The 16,214-nt window shown below is 32.4% G+C and overlaps 2 protein-coding genes across 2 annotated transcripts; both read right to left on the reverse strand.

Annotated features, from left to right (window-relative positions):
- Positions 1 to 14,751: 14,751 nt before the first annotated feature.
- On the reverse strand, positions 14,752 to 15,234 carry LOC139497451 (uncharacterized). The gene has a single exon (XM_071285675.1). The coding sequence runs from the start codon at positions 15,232 to 15,234 to the stop codon at positions 14,752 to 14,754; it is 483 nt and encodes a 160-aa protein (XP_071141776.1).
- Positions 15,235 to 15,377: 143 nt separating this feature from the next.
- Positions 15,378 to 16,214, reverse strand: LOC139497452 (uncharacterized). The gene has a single exon (XM_071285677.1). It carries the CDS (start codon positions 16,212 to 16,214, stop codon positions 15,378 to 15,380), a length of 837 nt encoding a protein of 278 aa, XP_071141778.1.

Raw genomic sequence — 16,214 nt, forward strand, 5'->3', positions numbered from 1 at the left:
CATTTAACTCATTATTTCGGCAATACAGAAGACAAAAACACAATGCAAATAACATTATAAAGATACAGTATAAAAATTGATTGTGAGTGCCAAAACCATGTTAAATTTACGTAAAGATGATGATAGATTGATGTTTTATGCCCATTGGTAAGGCACATCGCATATGCATATAAGGACGTGGACATGTTTAGAGAAGCAGCAAATACCAATCTTTAATTTCGTTTGTGTTATATTCTTTAGATCGAACCCAAAGCTTTCAGCACTCAAGACTAGACAGTTTGATACAAGAACATCGAGATGATTCTGTATCTGAAAACATCATATATTCTTACGTTTGATTATCGATCGCTTAACATCCGAATAGAGTTTCACAACAACGCCATGAACAGTTAAGGGCATACGATACAGTTACAGGGGAGGTAATGACGTTGCTAACGTAAAATGTTATTTTTCGCGACGTCAAACTGTGACATATCGGTAAAAGATGCATTTTTCGACTGATTTTTATCATTCAAACTGATTTAATTTGAAAACGAGTTCATGGACAACAGCAATTTGTTTCATTTTGCAGGGAGATTATGTGAACCAAATTTTATAAAACTGTAAATAGAGGTTTTTTTTTAATTTTGATAAACATGCAGCAAAAAATGACGTATTTTCCTCAATTCATGAACATTTGATAAATATGAGTTATTTCCGAATAAAAAAATGCATAATTTTTATAATATTTATAAAATACAGAAATTACCGATTATTTAACAAAAAACAATTTGTGTTTATCTTTTATAACAAAAAAGTTATGTCTTTCTTTCGAAAAAGAAATTACGTCCACAAATCTGAATTTTGAGCAAATATACAAAATTTCGACCTCATTTTACTCGAAAAGAAGCACATGAAGGTATATTTTTTATTACATATTTGATATAATCAGGTAAAAAATAGTCTATATGCAAATTTTCACGAACTTGTAAATACAGGATCAAAACTGTATCGTATGCCCTTAAGGAATGCACGACGTTATGCGATTCTTAAAATTTACCAGAAAAGAAACAAGAGAAAAAATGTATTCGTGTTTTATACAATTTAGGCAAATCAACCCTACCATCTTCGCACAAAAAAAAATACATAATAAGTAAGATTGCGTAAGAGCAGATTGTTTAAACCTTTTTTTCAATCAGTTAAGCCAGAAATGATTTGCAGGATAATGTTTATACGTGATTACTTTATAAAGAGTTTTTTGTTTATAATAAAAATTGTATGTGAAATAACACCTTTAATCAAATTCCAACATAAATCCCTTAATTTGAGATACAATTTAATTAAACAATTTGAACAATTTATGATATCTTTAAATATCTCATTATAATGAAAGTAATGAAAATATTTAGTTGCTAAGTACGAATAAAAGTACTGTGATTGAAAATTACAAAAATAGCAATCTCAATTTTCCCGAATTAAGTTTACAAACAACAAATATCCCAGATTTTTAAATTTTCTGCATCTTCTGCATCAAATATATCTTCACAAAAAAAAAAACGATGGTCTTGGTATAAAAGTTCGAGGCACTGACGTATATCATCATTTAAAATAACTTCATTAAATTATTACTTACACTGTTTAGTCTATTTTTTTGTTATATCTATTTGACGTGGATCGGTACTTATGTATCCCGTCTTTGCCTGTATGCTTTTTTGTTTCTCTTTGTTGTCAACTTTGATTGTTTTAAAGCGATTAAGTTTATAACACAATGTTGACTGCTGTACCCCTATTTTTGTCTCGCCTTGACGGAGTCAAAAAGCGAGACATAGGCATGCTGTTTCCGGCGGCGGCAGTGGCGACGGCGGCGTCAACAATGTATTAGTTTGTGATTAGGTCTTGTTTATGGTGAACCACAAGTGGTTGGTCAATCATATTTGGTGTGCAGTTGTATAAGCATTGGCACTTTTTATTTTCATGGAGATGATATGGCCCTGGCTCCTCAGTCATGGTCTATTGACTTCGAAACTTTTGCTTATTTTACATGTATAAGTTTGTGATTAGGTCAGTTTATGGGGAACCACAAGTGGTGGATCAATGATATTTGGTATGTAGTTGTTTAAGCATCGGCATATCTCATTTCCATGGGGATAATTTCGCTCCGCCCCCTTAGTCTATGGACTTTGAAATCTTTTCCGAGTTATCAGATTATCTTATTTTACATGTATAAGTTTGTGATTAAGTAAATTCAAGGGGAACCATTAATGATAGGCCAATGTTAATTGGTATTCAGTTGTATAAGCATTGGCACATCTCATTTCCATGGAGAATATTTGGCCTCACCCCTTGGTCACAGTCTCATGACTTTGAAACTTATCTTAGTTTACATGTATTAGTTTGTGATTAGATCAGTTTAAGATGAACTGCTTATGTTAAGTCAATGATATTTGGTATGCAAATTTATTGGCATTTGCAAGTATCGTTTCGATGGATATTTAGACGTTACGGACGGTATTGGTGCCACTCAGCGTTACATGACGTTCCTAATAAAACGACGATTTTGACGTTGTTCCACGGAAAGTTTCAAACGTTGACCTTGTATTCTACTCATGTAAAAATCCCGCTTAAAGTAAAGAGATGTTCGAAGTTGCTTCTTTATATGCAAATGCAAAATTCCATTGAATTAAAACAAAATTTTAGATACATGAACAATTTTTAATTTTTGCGAAGAATTGTCTGCAACAATAGCACAAAATGACAATTTGATGTCTTGTAAAATGATTTAAATATAAAAAAAGAAGATGTGGTATGATTGCCAATGAGACAACTCTCCACAAGAGATCAAAATGACACAGAAATTAACAACTATAGGTCACCTTCAACAATCAGTTTCTTCTATTTCTTAAAATTAAGCAAAGCTCTCTCTGCCAGAAGACGTCTCCTATCTTTGCTAGTGAAATTGTAAATATCTCGTTTCTTGTTTCTGTCTCTTTTCCCCAATTACACGTTTATATATGTTTGTGGTAAAAGAAAAGTTTCAATTTCAATATACTAGTTTCATCACATGCCTATGTACCAGGCAATTCTGTTGGAGATTCGAGAAAATAATCTTCATTCTGCCACACTACTTCTAAATGTAATAACCTTATTTGTCAAACACATATTGCTAGGTAGATGACTAGGAATTGTTCTACTCACAGTAGATAAAAAATAATCGTTAGATATACTGAAATGTTTATGACATACAAGTATTTCTCTGATAAAACGTTTTGTTAAATGAGTCGATGCGACAAAAAAAAAGATTGCACGTTTTACTGAAATGTTCACGACTAAGGTGTACTTTTTCTCTTAATTTTTTTGTGAGAATTTTCATTCATGTGTATAGCTTCGAATCTTTTAAAAGGAACTTTAGGAATTACAGATATTATACTATCTGGCTTAGGAGGATAATTAAGAAGATCTCACTTTTGATTGCATTTCTTTTTCAATGTATCTTGCTTTTATAAAGTTGGAGTGTGGTCATTAGTAAGTTATCTCTTTGTTATAGCTCCGGGGCCTTGTCTTTATGAAATATCCGAGTTAAATATTTCGACATCTTATATGCATGAATTAATGCAGATCTGTATTTTAATGCATATTAAACGAGAACTTTATTTTATAAAGATCAGACCATATCATGAAATTATATTATGCCATATTTGCAAGAAAAATCGTATACAGTTTAACGTTATTATAACGCGAACGTCAAATTACGGTTACGGGGACATTTCATTGGACATCTTAGATCGTTTCGCATTTTCTAACTGCAACTCAAACAAAAGTACATATCATATCATCTTAAAGGAAATTAAATGTATTTTCCATTCATATCAGTTAACAGGTGTTAAAAATTTGAGATATAGTAGAATTTCGTTTGATAAAAAGCCTCTGAATTATTTTTTGTGTTATTTTTTCCATCGGGACATTTTATTGGACACGGGAAAAATGACGATGTTTTTAAAATAAGACCGCAGTTACTTAATGATGACTTCAGATAGCTTCTTCGGGACATGTATAATTTGTCTGATATAATTAAAATCCATTTTCGTCCGTAATATCTTATGAAAGTGAAGACAGAAAAAAAAATTTACGGGTTGAGCAGCTAATTGGGACATTTTTTCTCTTTTTTATTTAAACTCTTTTGACGATCTTCCTTCTCTTAAAGTTAAAAACGTCTGTTACTTCATTTTAAGTTAAATGTATACAAAACAATTGCAAAATTTTTAACCATTCTACTTACTAATGAATCCGCACTGGGATTTTAAAGACTCACATAAAACAAAATTGTAACAGCGGGACACCCTTGAAATGACGTTATAGGCATCGAAATGAGCAAAGTTTTTCATTAAAAAATAGACAAAGCACAAAATCATCTATGTTATTGATTTCTGTGGTTTATTTCCTTTCGAATGATATGCATAACATGGATATTTATTGTATAGGATAAGAGCTTGAATTTGAATAACCCGCCTTCTAACCCATATTTCCAAAGTGACACCAATATCGTGCGCAACGTCTATATAGTCCCACCTCCTCTCATTGACTTTAAAACTTTTCTGTAGTTTACTATTTAATGTTTGTATTTAGATTTGGGAACAACTTATGATAAGTCAATGGTAATGATGGTATTTGGTATGCAGTTGTATAAGCATTGGCACATCTCATTTATATGGAGATTGTACGTTTAGCCATGTAACTCAGTCATGGTTCATTGACTCTGAATATTTTCAGAACTTGCGTAAGATGTTAAAGTATTGCTATTTTGGTTTCAACATTTGCATAATCAAAATTACAAAAAGGCGAGACATATCTCTGTTATAACAGTTTATTTGACATTTTTACCTATTATGTCTGTTTATATATAAAAAAAAGATTAGTATTGTTTAGTTCACACATCGTTGTCTATATAATTAAATTTTATGCGACTGTCATACAAATGATGTTTAGCTAGCTATTAAACCAGGTTTATTAACCATTTTCTACATAAGAATATGTATCTACCAATTCAGGAACATGATAGTTGTTAACCATTTGTTTTTGCCATTTGCTTATGAACTTTCCATTTAGAATTTTCCTAAGAAGTTAGAATTTTTGATATTTTATTTTTTTCTAAATTCATTTCTAGAATTGTGGTGGTGACATAAGCCATCGGCCAAAATTCTGTAGAGGAAGGAGAGATACGGTAATGGTCCAATATAATTCCAAGTTGGGGATTTTGCTTAATGTTGAATGCGGTATAAAGGGCCTTAAGTGGTTAATATCCCTATACATTGGTCTATAATGGGTAAACAACACAGAAAACACGTGGTATGAATACACAAAATGTGGTATTAAACCAGTGCATACACCTATCTATTTATAACATAAATATCTAGACAATATGTAGCAAAACTACAACGTTCATCAACACAAAATATTCTTAAATATAAAATCAAAGTAGTTGAATTTGATATATCTTGCATGAGAACTGATCATTCAACCTTTTCAATGGAATATATAAAAATACAGCGAAATTCGTTGAGACTATGCGCTTTACCCTGTAATATCGGAATATATAACGAGCGACAATTGTAAGTAAACTTATGCATAATGATATTTTTTAAGCTCTAGATTAAAATATATCGCATAGGACATAGTACCCAATCTGCTGTTCACTCTAATGCAGAAATCGATGTAAGAGTAGATAATATGTGATACATGTACGTTTTAACGAATACCGAGACAGTAACACTAAAATTCAATCAAAACACAAAAGACACATTAACTTTGTTCTTGTTTGGCTTTATAAATATTTTAATATGAGCGTCACTGATGAGTCTTATGTAGACGAAACGCGCGTCTGGCGTACTAAATCATAATCCTGGTACCTTTGATAACTATAAGTACTTGATGTAATAATCAAAAGGACAAGGAATGATAAGCTATTGCAGTTGGCCCCTATTTTTCCCAAAATTAAAATGAGTATAACCTGTTCAACACCACATTTATTTTAAAAACGCATTATCAAATCTTTCAAAAAATAAAAAGAACTGTCATGATTATGTGTGTTAAAGTGAATAAAATGTGACAGAATGCGAAACATCTGCCTTTAAAACATGTTTTGCCACTGCTGGTGGACGTTTTGTCCCCGAGGGTATCACCAGCCCAGTAGTCAACATTTCGGTGTTGACATGAATATCAATTATATGGTCATTTTATAAATTTCCTGTTTACAAAACTTTGAATTTTTCGAAAAACTAAGGATTTTCTTATTCCAGGCATAGATTACCTTAGCCGTATTTGGCACAACTTTTTGGAATTTTGGATCCTCAATGCTCTTCAACTTTGTACATGTTTGGCTGTATCAATATTTCGATTTGAGCGTCACTGATGAGTCTCATGTAGACGAAACGCGCGTCTGGCGTACAAAATTATAATCCTGGTACTTTTGATAACTATTATACGACAAGTGCATAAAGGCTAAGGTTTAACTATACAACCGTCATAGGACATATCTTTTTTTAAACTTAAGCATACGCTTTTCCCGTTTTGAATTTATTTTTTTCAGGAATAACATAGAGTAGATGTATATGAACGTATAATGAAGATCCATTGCTTTCAAAATACACGAAACTTCGTAAGAACGTACATTAAAATCAATGTATAAGTCTTCAATGTATACCGCCATCTTGCATTGTACAAAAGCAGTACACAATCGGTCTAGTACTTTGCCTAAATCTACAAATTTGAAACATATTATCAATTTATGACTAAGATTGTTTATTTCTATAAAGAAACATTAGTGATGTAATGCATTATCCAAAATGCTTGAACAAATACCAACTATTTGGGGCAGCAGTCCTTTTGAGCCATTTACTGTTTTTCAGGGGTATCATTTGCGACAAATTTTGTTTTCCAAATGTATCAATTGCGCCAATATTCGGAACTCATTTGCGCCAATTTACCTGTACACATATATCTTTCATAAATATTAATGATTAATATATATGTATTTTTATTTTTGGCTTAAAAAGTATCATATGTTTAGAGATATTTCGCCATGAAGATGAGAGTCTGGAGAGAAATGACTTAAAATGCATTAGGCAGTCAATGTACAGAGAGGGAATAAAACTTATTGCTTTGCTGAATATTTAATAAAGATATAATAGAGAAGAAAATAGAAGCTTTTGCTGATTATGTTTTAGCCACATATGTTGATGTCACTGTGCTTTGTTCCCACAATGCATATGGGCTTTATTATTATTAGGAATTATTATGAACTGTTTTATGTTCATTGTTTGTGTTTTTGGACAATAAAGTGACGTTATAGGCTAATACATACATTAAATTGGGATTTATATATCTTCTTCTTACATGCAGCAGTAGTAAGAAGAAGACATGTTTCAGAAAAGGAAACATTTGCCGTGTAACCTGCCGGTTTCAAATCCGAATAAAGGAGTAGGGAAGTCATTTTTCTTGTAATTGGCGCAATAGTATGTTTTGTCTTTTTGCGCAAATGATACCATGTAATTTAAAAACATGTGGCGCAAACGTAGCATTCGAGAAAAAAATTATGGCGAAAAAGGACGCGTTTTTGGCGCTAACGGATCTCTCCCATATTTTGGATTTATATTAGCATCATTTTTTCACCTTTGTTATTCTATGGCAGATAACTCTAATAGTAAAATTTTATGCTGGGTTAATGTTAAATCTTCATTTTTTTAATTTGTAGAAAGAAAACAAGTTCTGTGACAACATTTTTCTTTATATTTTTTTTAAAACATATAAGACCTATCTTTTAAAAATGTGAACCATCTATGGAATTTGGGCAATTTTGCATGATTTGTAGTTTGAAAAAAAGGACGGTAATTCATACTTTTTATGAAAAATTTTGGAAAAAGGATTGTAAAATCTTCATTCTGTGAAGAAAAAAAAAATATGAGAAAATTCAATCTGAGGAAATATTTACCGACGATCCACCTGATATTAGGTTGTTGTGTGTAGGAGGACTAATCTTTAATCGTAAAAAGGTACACAAAAGTACTATGTTTTGTCTTCTGTACTATTATTTGTCTTTTTATTTTTAGCCATGGTGATGTCAGTTTATTTTCAATCTATGAGTTTGACTGTCCCTTTAGTATCTTTCGTCCCTCTATTATTTATATGACTTTACCTTATGATATAACATCTTTTTTGACAAAAAAAAGAAAATATTTGGTCGTTTCAAATTTTAGGACTATGATGAACAATGATGAAGGGAGATAGCTTAGATAATTAAATGCTTTTTCGTATAAAAATCCCACAAAATCTGAAATTTTTTCACTACATGTCTGAGGTCGTTCATCCATACTTTTTATGCTAATTTTGAAATAAACGCGATTTCGAAGACATTTCTGCAAAAGATGAATTCATTCTATCTTTTAACCCCTCCCCCTTTCTGCATTCACTTTATGATTACACAGTGTTATTATTCATAATTAAAGACTACCAATAAAGATCCCATGTTTTCTAATATAAACTGGCGACCTTGAGGAAATTAATTGTTTTCAAAAATTGTTTTGTACACTTATAACTTATAAATATAGACAATAAATTGTTCATTTCCGCCCTTGACTCTCCATAGGTGTCGGTGTGCATACCAAAGTACTATATATGTGTAAATAGTTATGTCCCCTTTCTATATACTTATTTGGAGAAGGTTAAAGAGACACTAGACGGAACAACAAGATTTTATATGAGGTTAATACTTAATCAAATATCTCCGATGATTGCGGATGGTACAGATATGTTTTTTGTCTGTATGAAAACGTTTGTGTATAAATGTAAGTTTTATCCTTGTTTCTTTCTTATCCACACAAAAACGTCCATTTTCTTATAAAATTGCTCATGTTTTGTCTACATCTGGTAAAGAATCTTCAGGATATTATACATGGATAAGAATATGTATGAAATTGTACGGTTATTTCGATAGGTTAACGGTTTTGAGTCAAAACTTACAAATTGAAAATTGAGAAAAATACTGTGTAATTGAACACAGGGGTCAAATGTAGTTTGCGGAAACTGATTACAAAAGTTTAAGCACTTTATTTTTGAAGATGCAAACATATTATTATAAGATTTGCTAAGGCATTCAAAATTTTAAGAAGGTGAATTTTAGCATGTTTAAGTTTTAAGTTCTAATGTCGATTTTCTTTAATTTTCGGTGAAAATACGACCTCAGGAATTATATTACATTAACTGTATTTTACCAAGCTTTTAGGAATTTTTAGTCCTCAATGCTCTCCAACTTTTTACTTTATTTAGCCGCTTTAACTTTTTTATTAGAGAGTCACTGAGTCTATAGATGAAACGCGTGTCTAGAGTAAATACAAAATGTTAATCCTGGTATATATGATGAGTTTATTTACATGTGAAATGTAGTTTAATAAGCTTTTTTTAGATCTTAACCTTTCTCGTTTTATTTTGTTTAATTGGAATAACAAAGAGCAGAGACAAATGAATTTGCAATCAATGTCAGTTGATTTCAAAATACAATTGAGAACGTGCATTAAAATCAAAGTATATTACTAAGTATTTAAGGTAGATTCACTGTATACCGCCATCTTCGATTGAACAAAAGCTGTACACATTTGGTCTACTACTTTGCTTCTATCTGCAAACTTTTAACACTTTTATAATTCATGTGTAAAACCTCTTATTTGTACAAAAAAAAGCATTATCCAAAATGTTTTAACAAATACCAATTTGGGTTTTTTAGAATCAATTTCAACTTGCCTATTTAAGGGATATAACTCTTATAGTCAAATTTTATACTGGGTTGATGGTGAAATTTAACTTTTAGAAAGAAAACAAGTTCAGTGACACAATTTTTTGGCTCACCTTACCCGTCGTTCTCAACTGTTTACATTTTGAACTTCTTCTAGAAAACCACTGAAAGGAATGAACTAAACATGGCATGAATGTTTCTTTTGATGTGTTGACCACGTGTTGATTGTTGGAAGCCGATCCATTATCAAGGATTGACGCCAGCGAGGGACTTAGTTTTTGCATAGGACTCTACGGGAAATACATACAAATGTCTTTTTTTTTTAGAAAACTACTGAATGTAATGTAACCAAACATGACATGAATGTTCCTGATGAGTTGCTGACCTCGTGTTGTTACTTTAAAGCCGATCAATCACCCAAGATGACCGTCAGCAGGGGACTTAGTTTAACATATAAGGACCCTATGGACAACATTCAAATGTCTACTTTTGAGTTCATTTTTAGCCAGGTGTTGTCAGTTTATTTTCGATTAATGAGTTTGACTGTACCTCTGGTATCTTTCGTTCCTCTTTTAAAGAACCACTGCATGCAATGGAACTTAACATGTCATGAATGTTGCTTATGAGTTGCTGACTAATTGTTGAAGCTGATCCGTCATCCAAGATGGTCGCTAGCAGGGGACTTCGTTTCACATAGTACCCTTTGGGAAACACACACAAAGTACTTTTTTTAAAAAGAACCACTGAATGAAATGGAACGAAACATGTCTTGAATGTTCCTAATGGGGTGCTGACCAAGTGATGTTACATTGAAGCCAATTCATTGTCCAAGATGGCCGCAGCGGGGACTTAGGACATAGGACCCTAAGGGAAATACATACCAATGTTGTTTTTTTTTTTTAGATAACCACTAAATGAAATGGAACCAAACATGACATAAATGTACCTTATGTGGTTCTGATGAAGTTTTGCTACTTTGTTACCGATTTACGTTTCAAGATGGCAACCAGGCCTTTTTTTAGTAAATTATGAGGCACATATTAAACCAAATTCGGCCTGAATCAGTTTTTGATTACTAAGTATCTGTTATGATCTTTATCTTTTTTACATAATTTCGAAAACCAAAGTAGAGTCAGGTGAGCGCCATAGGCTCTTGAGAGCCTGTATAGTTCTTTATATTTTCTTACATATTAAAAGACCTATCTTCTCATGTTTTTTTTTTTATTTCAAAATGCTATATAATTTCTCTTTATTCACAAAATGTGTTTTTTCATGAACCATCTATGCAAATTTGGGTAATTTTGCACGACTTTTAGTTTGAAAAATAGCACGTTGGTCCAAACTTTTCTTTATTTTTTAAGAGCATAGTGAAATCTTCATTTGTGCTAAGTATAAGAACATTCTGTCTTATGAAATATATACCGGCGATTCAGTTTATTTAAGGTTGGTGTGTGTATGGGGTATAATCTTTGATTGGAAAAAGCTACAAATAATGGTATATTACATACTAATATTATCCAAATTTGCTTTAGATATGGAATCTATTTCAGCTTTTCAAAGTTTTAAGACTTTGATCAAGGGAGATAATTGAGATAATTAAGGTGCTTTTTCATGTATCAAAATTCATACAAAATCTGACATTGTTTCACTACTTGTTGCATGAAAAAAGCTCGTTGATCCACACTTTTTATGATAATTATGATAAGATTTTATATGAGAATAATACCTTATCATATATTTTCGGTGAGTGGGGATTGCACAAATATGTTTTTGTCTATATGAAAGCGTTTGTGTGTTGAGGGTTAATTTTTTTCTATCCACGACAATAGATTTTCAATATTACTACCGTGTTTGTTCATTTTTTGTTTACTTCTGGTAAGGAGTCTTCAAGTATATTATATGTATGGGAATGTGTATATGTGTGTGTGGTTGTTTGGATAACTTAACAGTTTGAGTCATACTTACAAATTGGAAATTGAGAAAATACAGCGTTATTGAACACAGGGGTCACATTGTTTGTTGCGGAAACTAATTACAAAAGCCAGCACTAAATTGCGAAGATGAAAATTAATTATTATAAGATCCGGCCCTGCGGTCATAAAACTTTCGAGTCAGTTTTTTGTACTCGTACTCGAGAATCAAAAATCAAAACGTTGGATTTCATGTTTCGAGCATGATGTTTGTGCTCAAATCACTGAGTCAAGTTTTATGACTTCAAAGTCAAAGGCATTCAAAATGTTTAGAAGGTCATATTTAAGTTTTAAGGTCTAATATCGATTTTTGATTTTTGAGGTGCAAAATACGATTTTTGAGATAACAAAAATTGCCTCCCAAAAAAAATCGTGTATTTGCCTTAAGACAATGGGTTGAATAAGAAAATAGCACTATATAAATATTATACCAACATGGCAATTATGTACCTTGGTACAGTGTATCTGATTTCATTATGTGTGGAAAATACTTTTTCTTATATCGTTTTTTTTTTTTTGTGGACTGGTATATATTGGGACAGGTTGTCTAATTTCTAGGAGAAAGACAGAAGATATAAAAAAAAGGACATTAAATTTCATAAGTCGAAAATAAACTAACAATGTCATACCAAAAACAAACAAAAAGTGAAGGGCAAGAAAGGCCGGGATTTCGATTACGATATTTGGTTGGGCTTTGGCAAGCAATACAAACAGGTTCAAGCCACTATTTTTGTCTAAAAAAATCCTGTACCAAGTCAGGAATATGGTAGTTGTAATCAGTTCGTGTCAATGTATGTTCATTGGCGTTTGTTTTTGTTGCACATCAATGTTTCTGTTGTTCCTTTGGTTTCCTCTTATAGTTGATGTGTTTCCCTCGGATTTAATTTAATAAAAGGATTCGTGTTTTCTCAATCGATTTATGACTCTTGAAAAGGAATGCTGTTGCCTTTTTTTGGAACATATCCGTCGTCACCTGTGAAATAGATATTCAATAACAGCCAACCAACTCGTCATGGTGTCCGTTGAACTTACAAAGGATTGATTTCATAACTTGAAACTCTTGGTTTAGTAGCTTCCTTGTGAGCAGCAACCCTCTATCAAGGAAAACGGAAATGCAAGCCTAGGAATTTCTCTTAAGGTGGTACCCAACACTTTGACTAAAATTAATTTGGCTCGTTTAATTTTCTTTAAATTTTGACAAAGTATGCACTTTGACCTTTTGACAAAAATATAAAAATTTCAAAAAAATTGAACCAACCGTTTTATCAGAAAAATACACTGGTTATATAGCAGTTTGATGAACACTTATTTTGATCGTTGAGAAGCTTGTTATCCCCATTACAACACAACGTAATCAAAACGTTTAGCTGATTTTACAGAGTTATCTCCCTGTAGTGTTAGGTACCACCTTAATGTTATTCACTGTATCCAAATATTTATAGATTTTTAGATTTATGAGTTTGACTGTCCCTTTGGTATCTTTCGTCCCTCTTTTATTTATAGCGTATGTAATTGCTTGGTTAAGAATATCCAACATGACATTGATCAAAAGTAAAATCACAAAAATACTGAACTCCGAGGAAAATTCAAAAAGGAAAGTCCCTAATCAAATGGCAAAATCAAATGATAAAACACATCAAACGAATGAACACATGAAAACAACTGTCATATTCCTGACTTGGTACAGGCATTTTCAAATGTAGAAAATGGTGGATTGAACCTAGTTTTTTAGCGCTAACCCTCTCACGTGTATGCAAGTAAAGTATATTCACCTGAACGATGATTAGGACTACCTCGTTCGACGTAGCGCGTGATTAATATGCATAAAGAAAGAGTTAACTGTGGTCAATTTTTTTTGTTACATCGGTATTATCGTCATTATCGTGATCAAAAATTTTCCAGACATTATAACAAAAAAAACAAACAAACAAGGAAAAATGATAAACTTTTGATTAGTACATGTTTCAATGGTGTTTAGTTATAAAAGTAAGCGGATAAAAAGTATTGTAGGCAAAAAATGAAATAAAATATCGAACTCCTAGGAAAATTCAAATCGAAAAGTCCTTTATCATGTTTATCAAATGGCAAAATCAAAATCTCAAACATATAAAACGAATAGAAAACAATGTTATATTCAATAAAACTGAAAACAGCATGTGAACAAACAAACAGACATTATAGGTAAAAATGTCAAAAATGATGGTACAGCAGTCAACAAAGTGTTATAATCTTAATTTAAAGTTAAATGAAATGCATGCATATATGCTCATTCATACATCTATAACTACGTATTCATAACTTGAAAACTATACTACTGAAGTACATAAGTTCAGCTTTTTATTATAATTTTGATTTGAAGTAGCATATAACTATTTTACGTTCAGGAAGATCAACAAAAGTATAGCTAGTTTTTCTTGGGTTAACAAATCGTCATATCTCCCACTTAAAAGGGAAATACTTCGCTCTCATCCCATATTGAATTTACTGACCCCATATTATACCGTATTAGTTCACTAGCACACTATGTAACTAATAATATTCATATTCTAATTGACGTCTTTATTCGTATACACAGAGACGAATGTAGTGTCGAGGCTAACTTCTAATATCGTATACAAAAAATACAACCATACAGTTTGACGTTTACTTCATTATAACATAACTCTAAGGCGACGTCGCACACTGACGTCAACCCTAGATACATAACGGTAAATTGCGACGTCTTGACTCCCGCGGTATTCTCGACATTCTCCGGGCGGCGAAAAGTAAATATCAAAATTAAATTACAATCAAGAAAAAAAAATTAAAATTACTGTCTCTTAAATTCAAAACTTAAACTTAAAACTTTAGCACAGTCACTAGCTTCCAGACTAGTTATCTTTCGGTTCACAATGAGTCTATTTCGATAATTAACAGTGTCTATATTTTCCGCGCACCTGTTCACATATTCAAATAATTGGTTTTGCACTTAGCCAATTAAATCAAGCATATTCGTAAAAGTCCATAATAATAGGTTACGCATTATTTAGTCCATTTGTTAATATTTTCCCTGGCTCTTGTGGCTGCTTCTCGGTTTGGCAATATCCGGCTTGTGGTCGCACTTGGTTCTTTCTTCTGTCGAGCTTCTTCGTCCTTTGATGTTTCGATGTCTGTACAAAGTTCAAGGGGATACAACTTGACGATCGGACGTGATGTGGTTCCAGTTTTGGTTCGAATAATAGCGGAACGAACTAGTCCATCATTTCCTTTGGTTAGGTTTTCCACAATCCCGGTTTTCCACATTATTCTTCTGTTTTCATCATGAATCTGAACAATATCGCCTATTCTGATTATAGTGGAATTGTTTCCCGTTTTCTTGTGGAATTCACGCAATGACGTCAAATACTCTGTTTTCCATCTGTTCCAGAATTGTTGTAAGAGTAATGATTGTCTTTGAACACGTTTGATAAACTTTGTTTTGTTCATAAATGTCTCATTAAACATGTCAATTTCACGAGTATCCATGTACGGTAATGTATTTATACTACGTCCATAAAGAAGATGAGCTGGCGTAAGTGGTTGAAGATCCTCCGGGTCTGAAGACACATATGTTAAGGGTCGATCATTTAAGACGGATTCTATCTCTGTAACGATTGTCTGAAGAGTCTCTAATTTACAAGTGATTTTCCTAGTACTTTTTTCAGATTCGTTTTCGTCATTCCAATAAGACGCTCCCACCATCCACCAAACCATGGAGCACGTTTAGGGATGAAAAACCAATCGATTCCTTGTGCTGATAATGTCTCTTTTAACTTTTTTGAATTACAAAGTTGTTTGATGTCTTCTGACGCGGATACAAAAGTAGAACCATTGTCTGTCATAACTACTTTTGGTAAAGATTTTCTGCTTGAAAAGCGCCGAAAAGCTTGTAAAAATGTTTCTTCTGACAAATTTGTAACGACTTCAAGGTGTATCGCTCTAGTAGAGACACAAGTGAATAAACATATGTAGACTTTCTTTATGACATTTTCGTTATCTTTTACTTGTAATGCGCCTGTGAAATCTATCCCTGTAGCTGTAAAAGGGTCAGCTTCTTGTAGTCGAATTTTAGGCAATGGCGGCGGATCCGGTGCTGCATATGGTTGTCCAACAACCTTCCTACAAGTAACACATTTCCTGAGTGTTTTTCGAACAAACTGTCGGATAGCGGGTATCCAAAAACTTTGTCTCAGATGTACGATTGTGGCATTTACTCCGGAATGACAAATTCTTTCATGGGCATTTAATACAATAAGTTTAGAAATTGTATGATCGTTAGGTAAGATATACGGAAATTTAGTGGACTCCGATAAGGGCGCATTCTGGATTCTTCCTCCACATCTGATGATGTTCCTGTCGTCAAGAAATAATCTTAATTGTCTGATTCTAGGTAAACTGTTCCGTGATTTACTGTTATACTTCAATGCGTTATATTCCGTAGCAAAAGCCGTTTCCTGACAATCCAT

The sequence above is a fragment of the Mytilus edulis genome, chromosome 12 (genome assembly GCF_963676685.1).
Source record: "Mytilus edulis chromosome 12, xbMytEdul2.2, whole genome shotgun sequence".
NCBI classification, from domain to species: domain Eukaryota; kingdom Metazoa; phylum Mollusca; class Bivalvia; order Mytilida; family Mytilidae; genus Mytilus; species Mytilus edulis.

Coding starts and splice junctions, on each gene's coding strand:
- LOC139497451 (XM_071285675.1), bottom strand. CDS start 15,234: ATGGATACTCGTGAAATTGACATGTTTAATGAGACATTTATGAACAAA.
- LOC139497452 (XM_071285677.1), bottom strand. CDS start 16,214: ATGGATTGTCAGGAAACGGCTTTTGCTACGGAATATAACGCATTGAAG.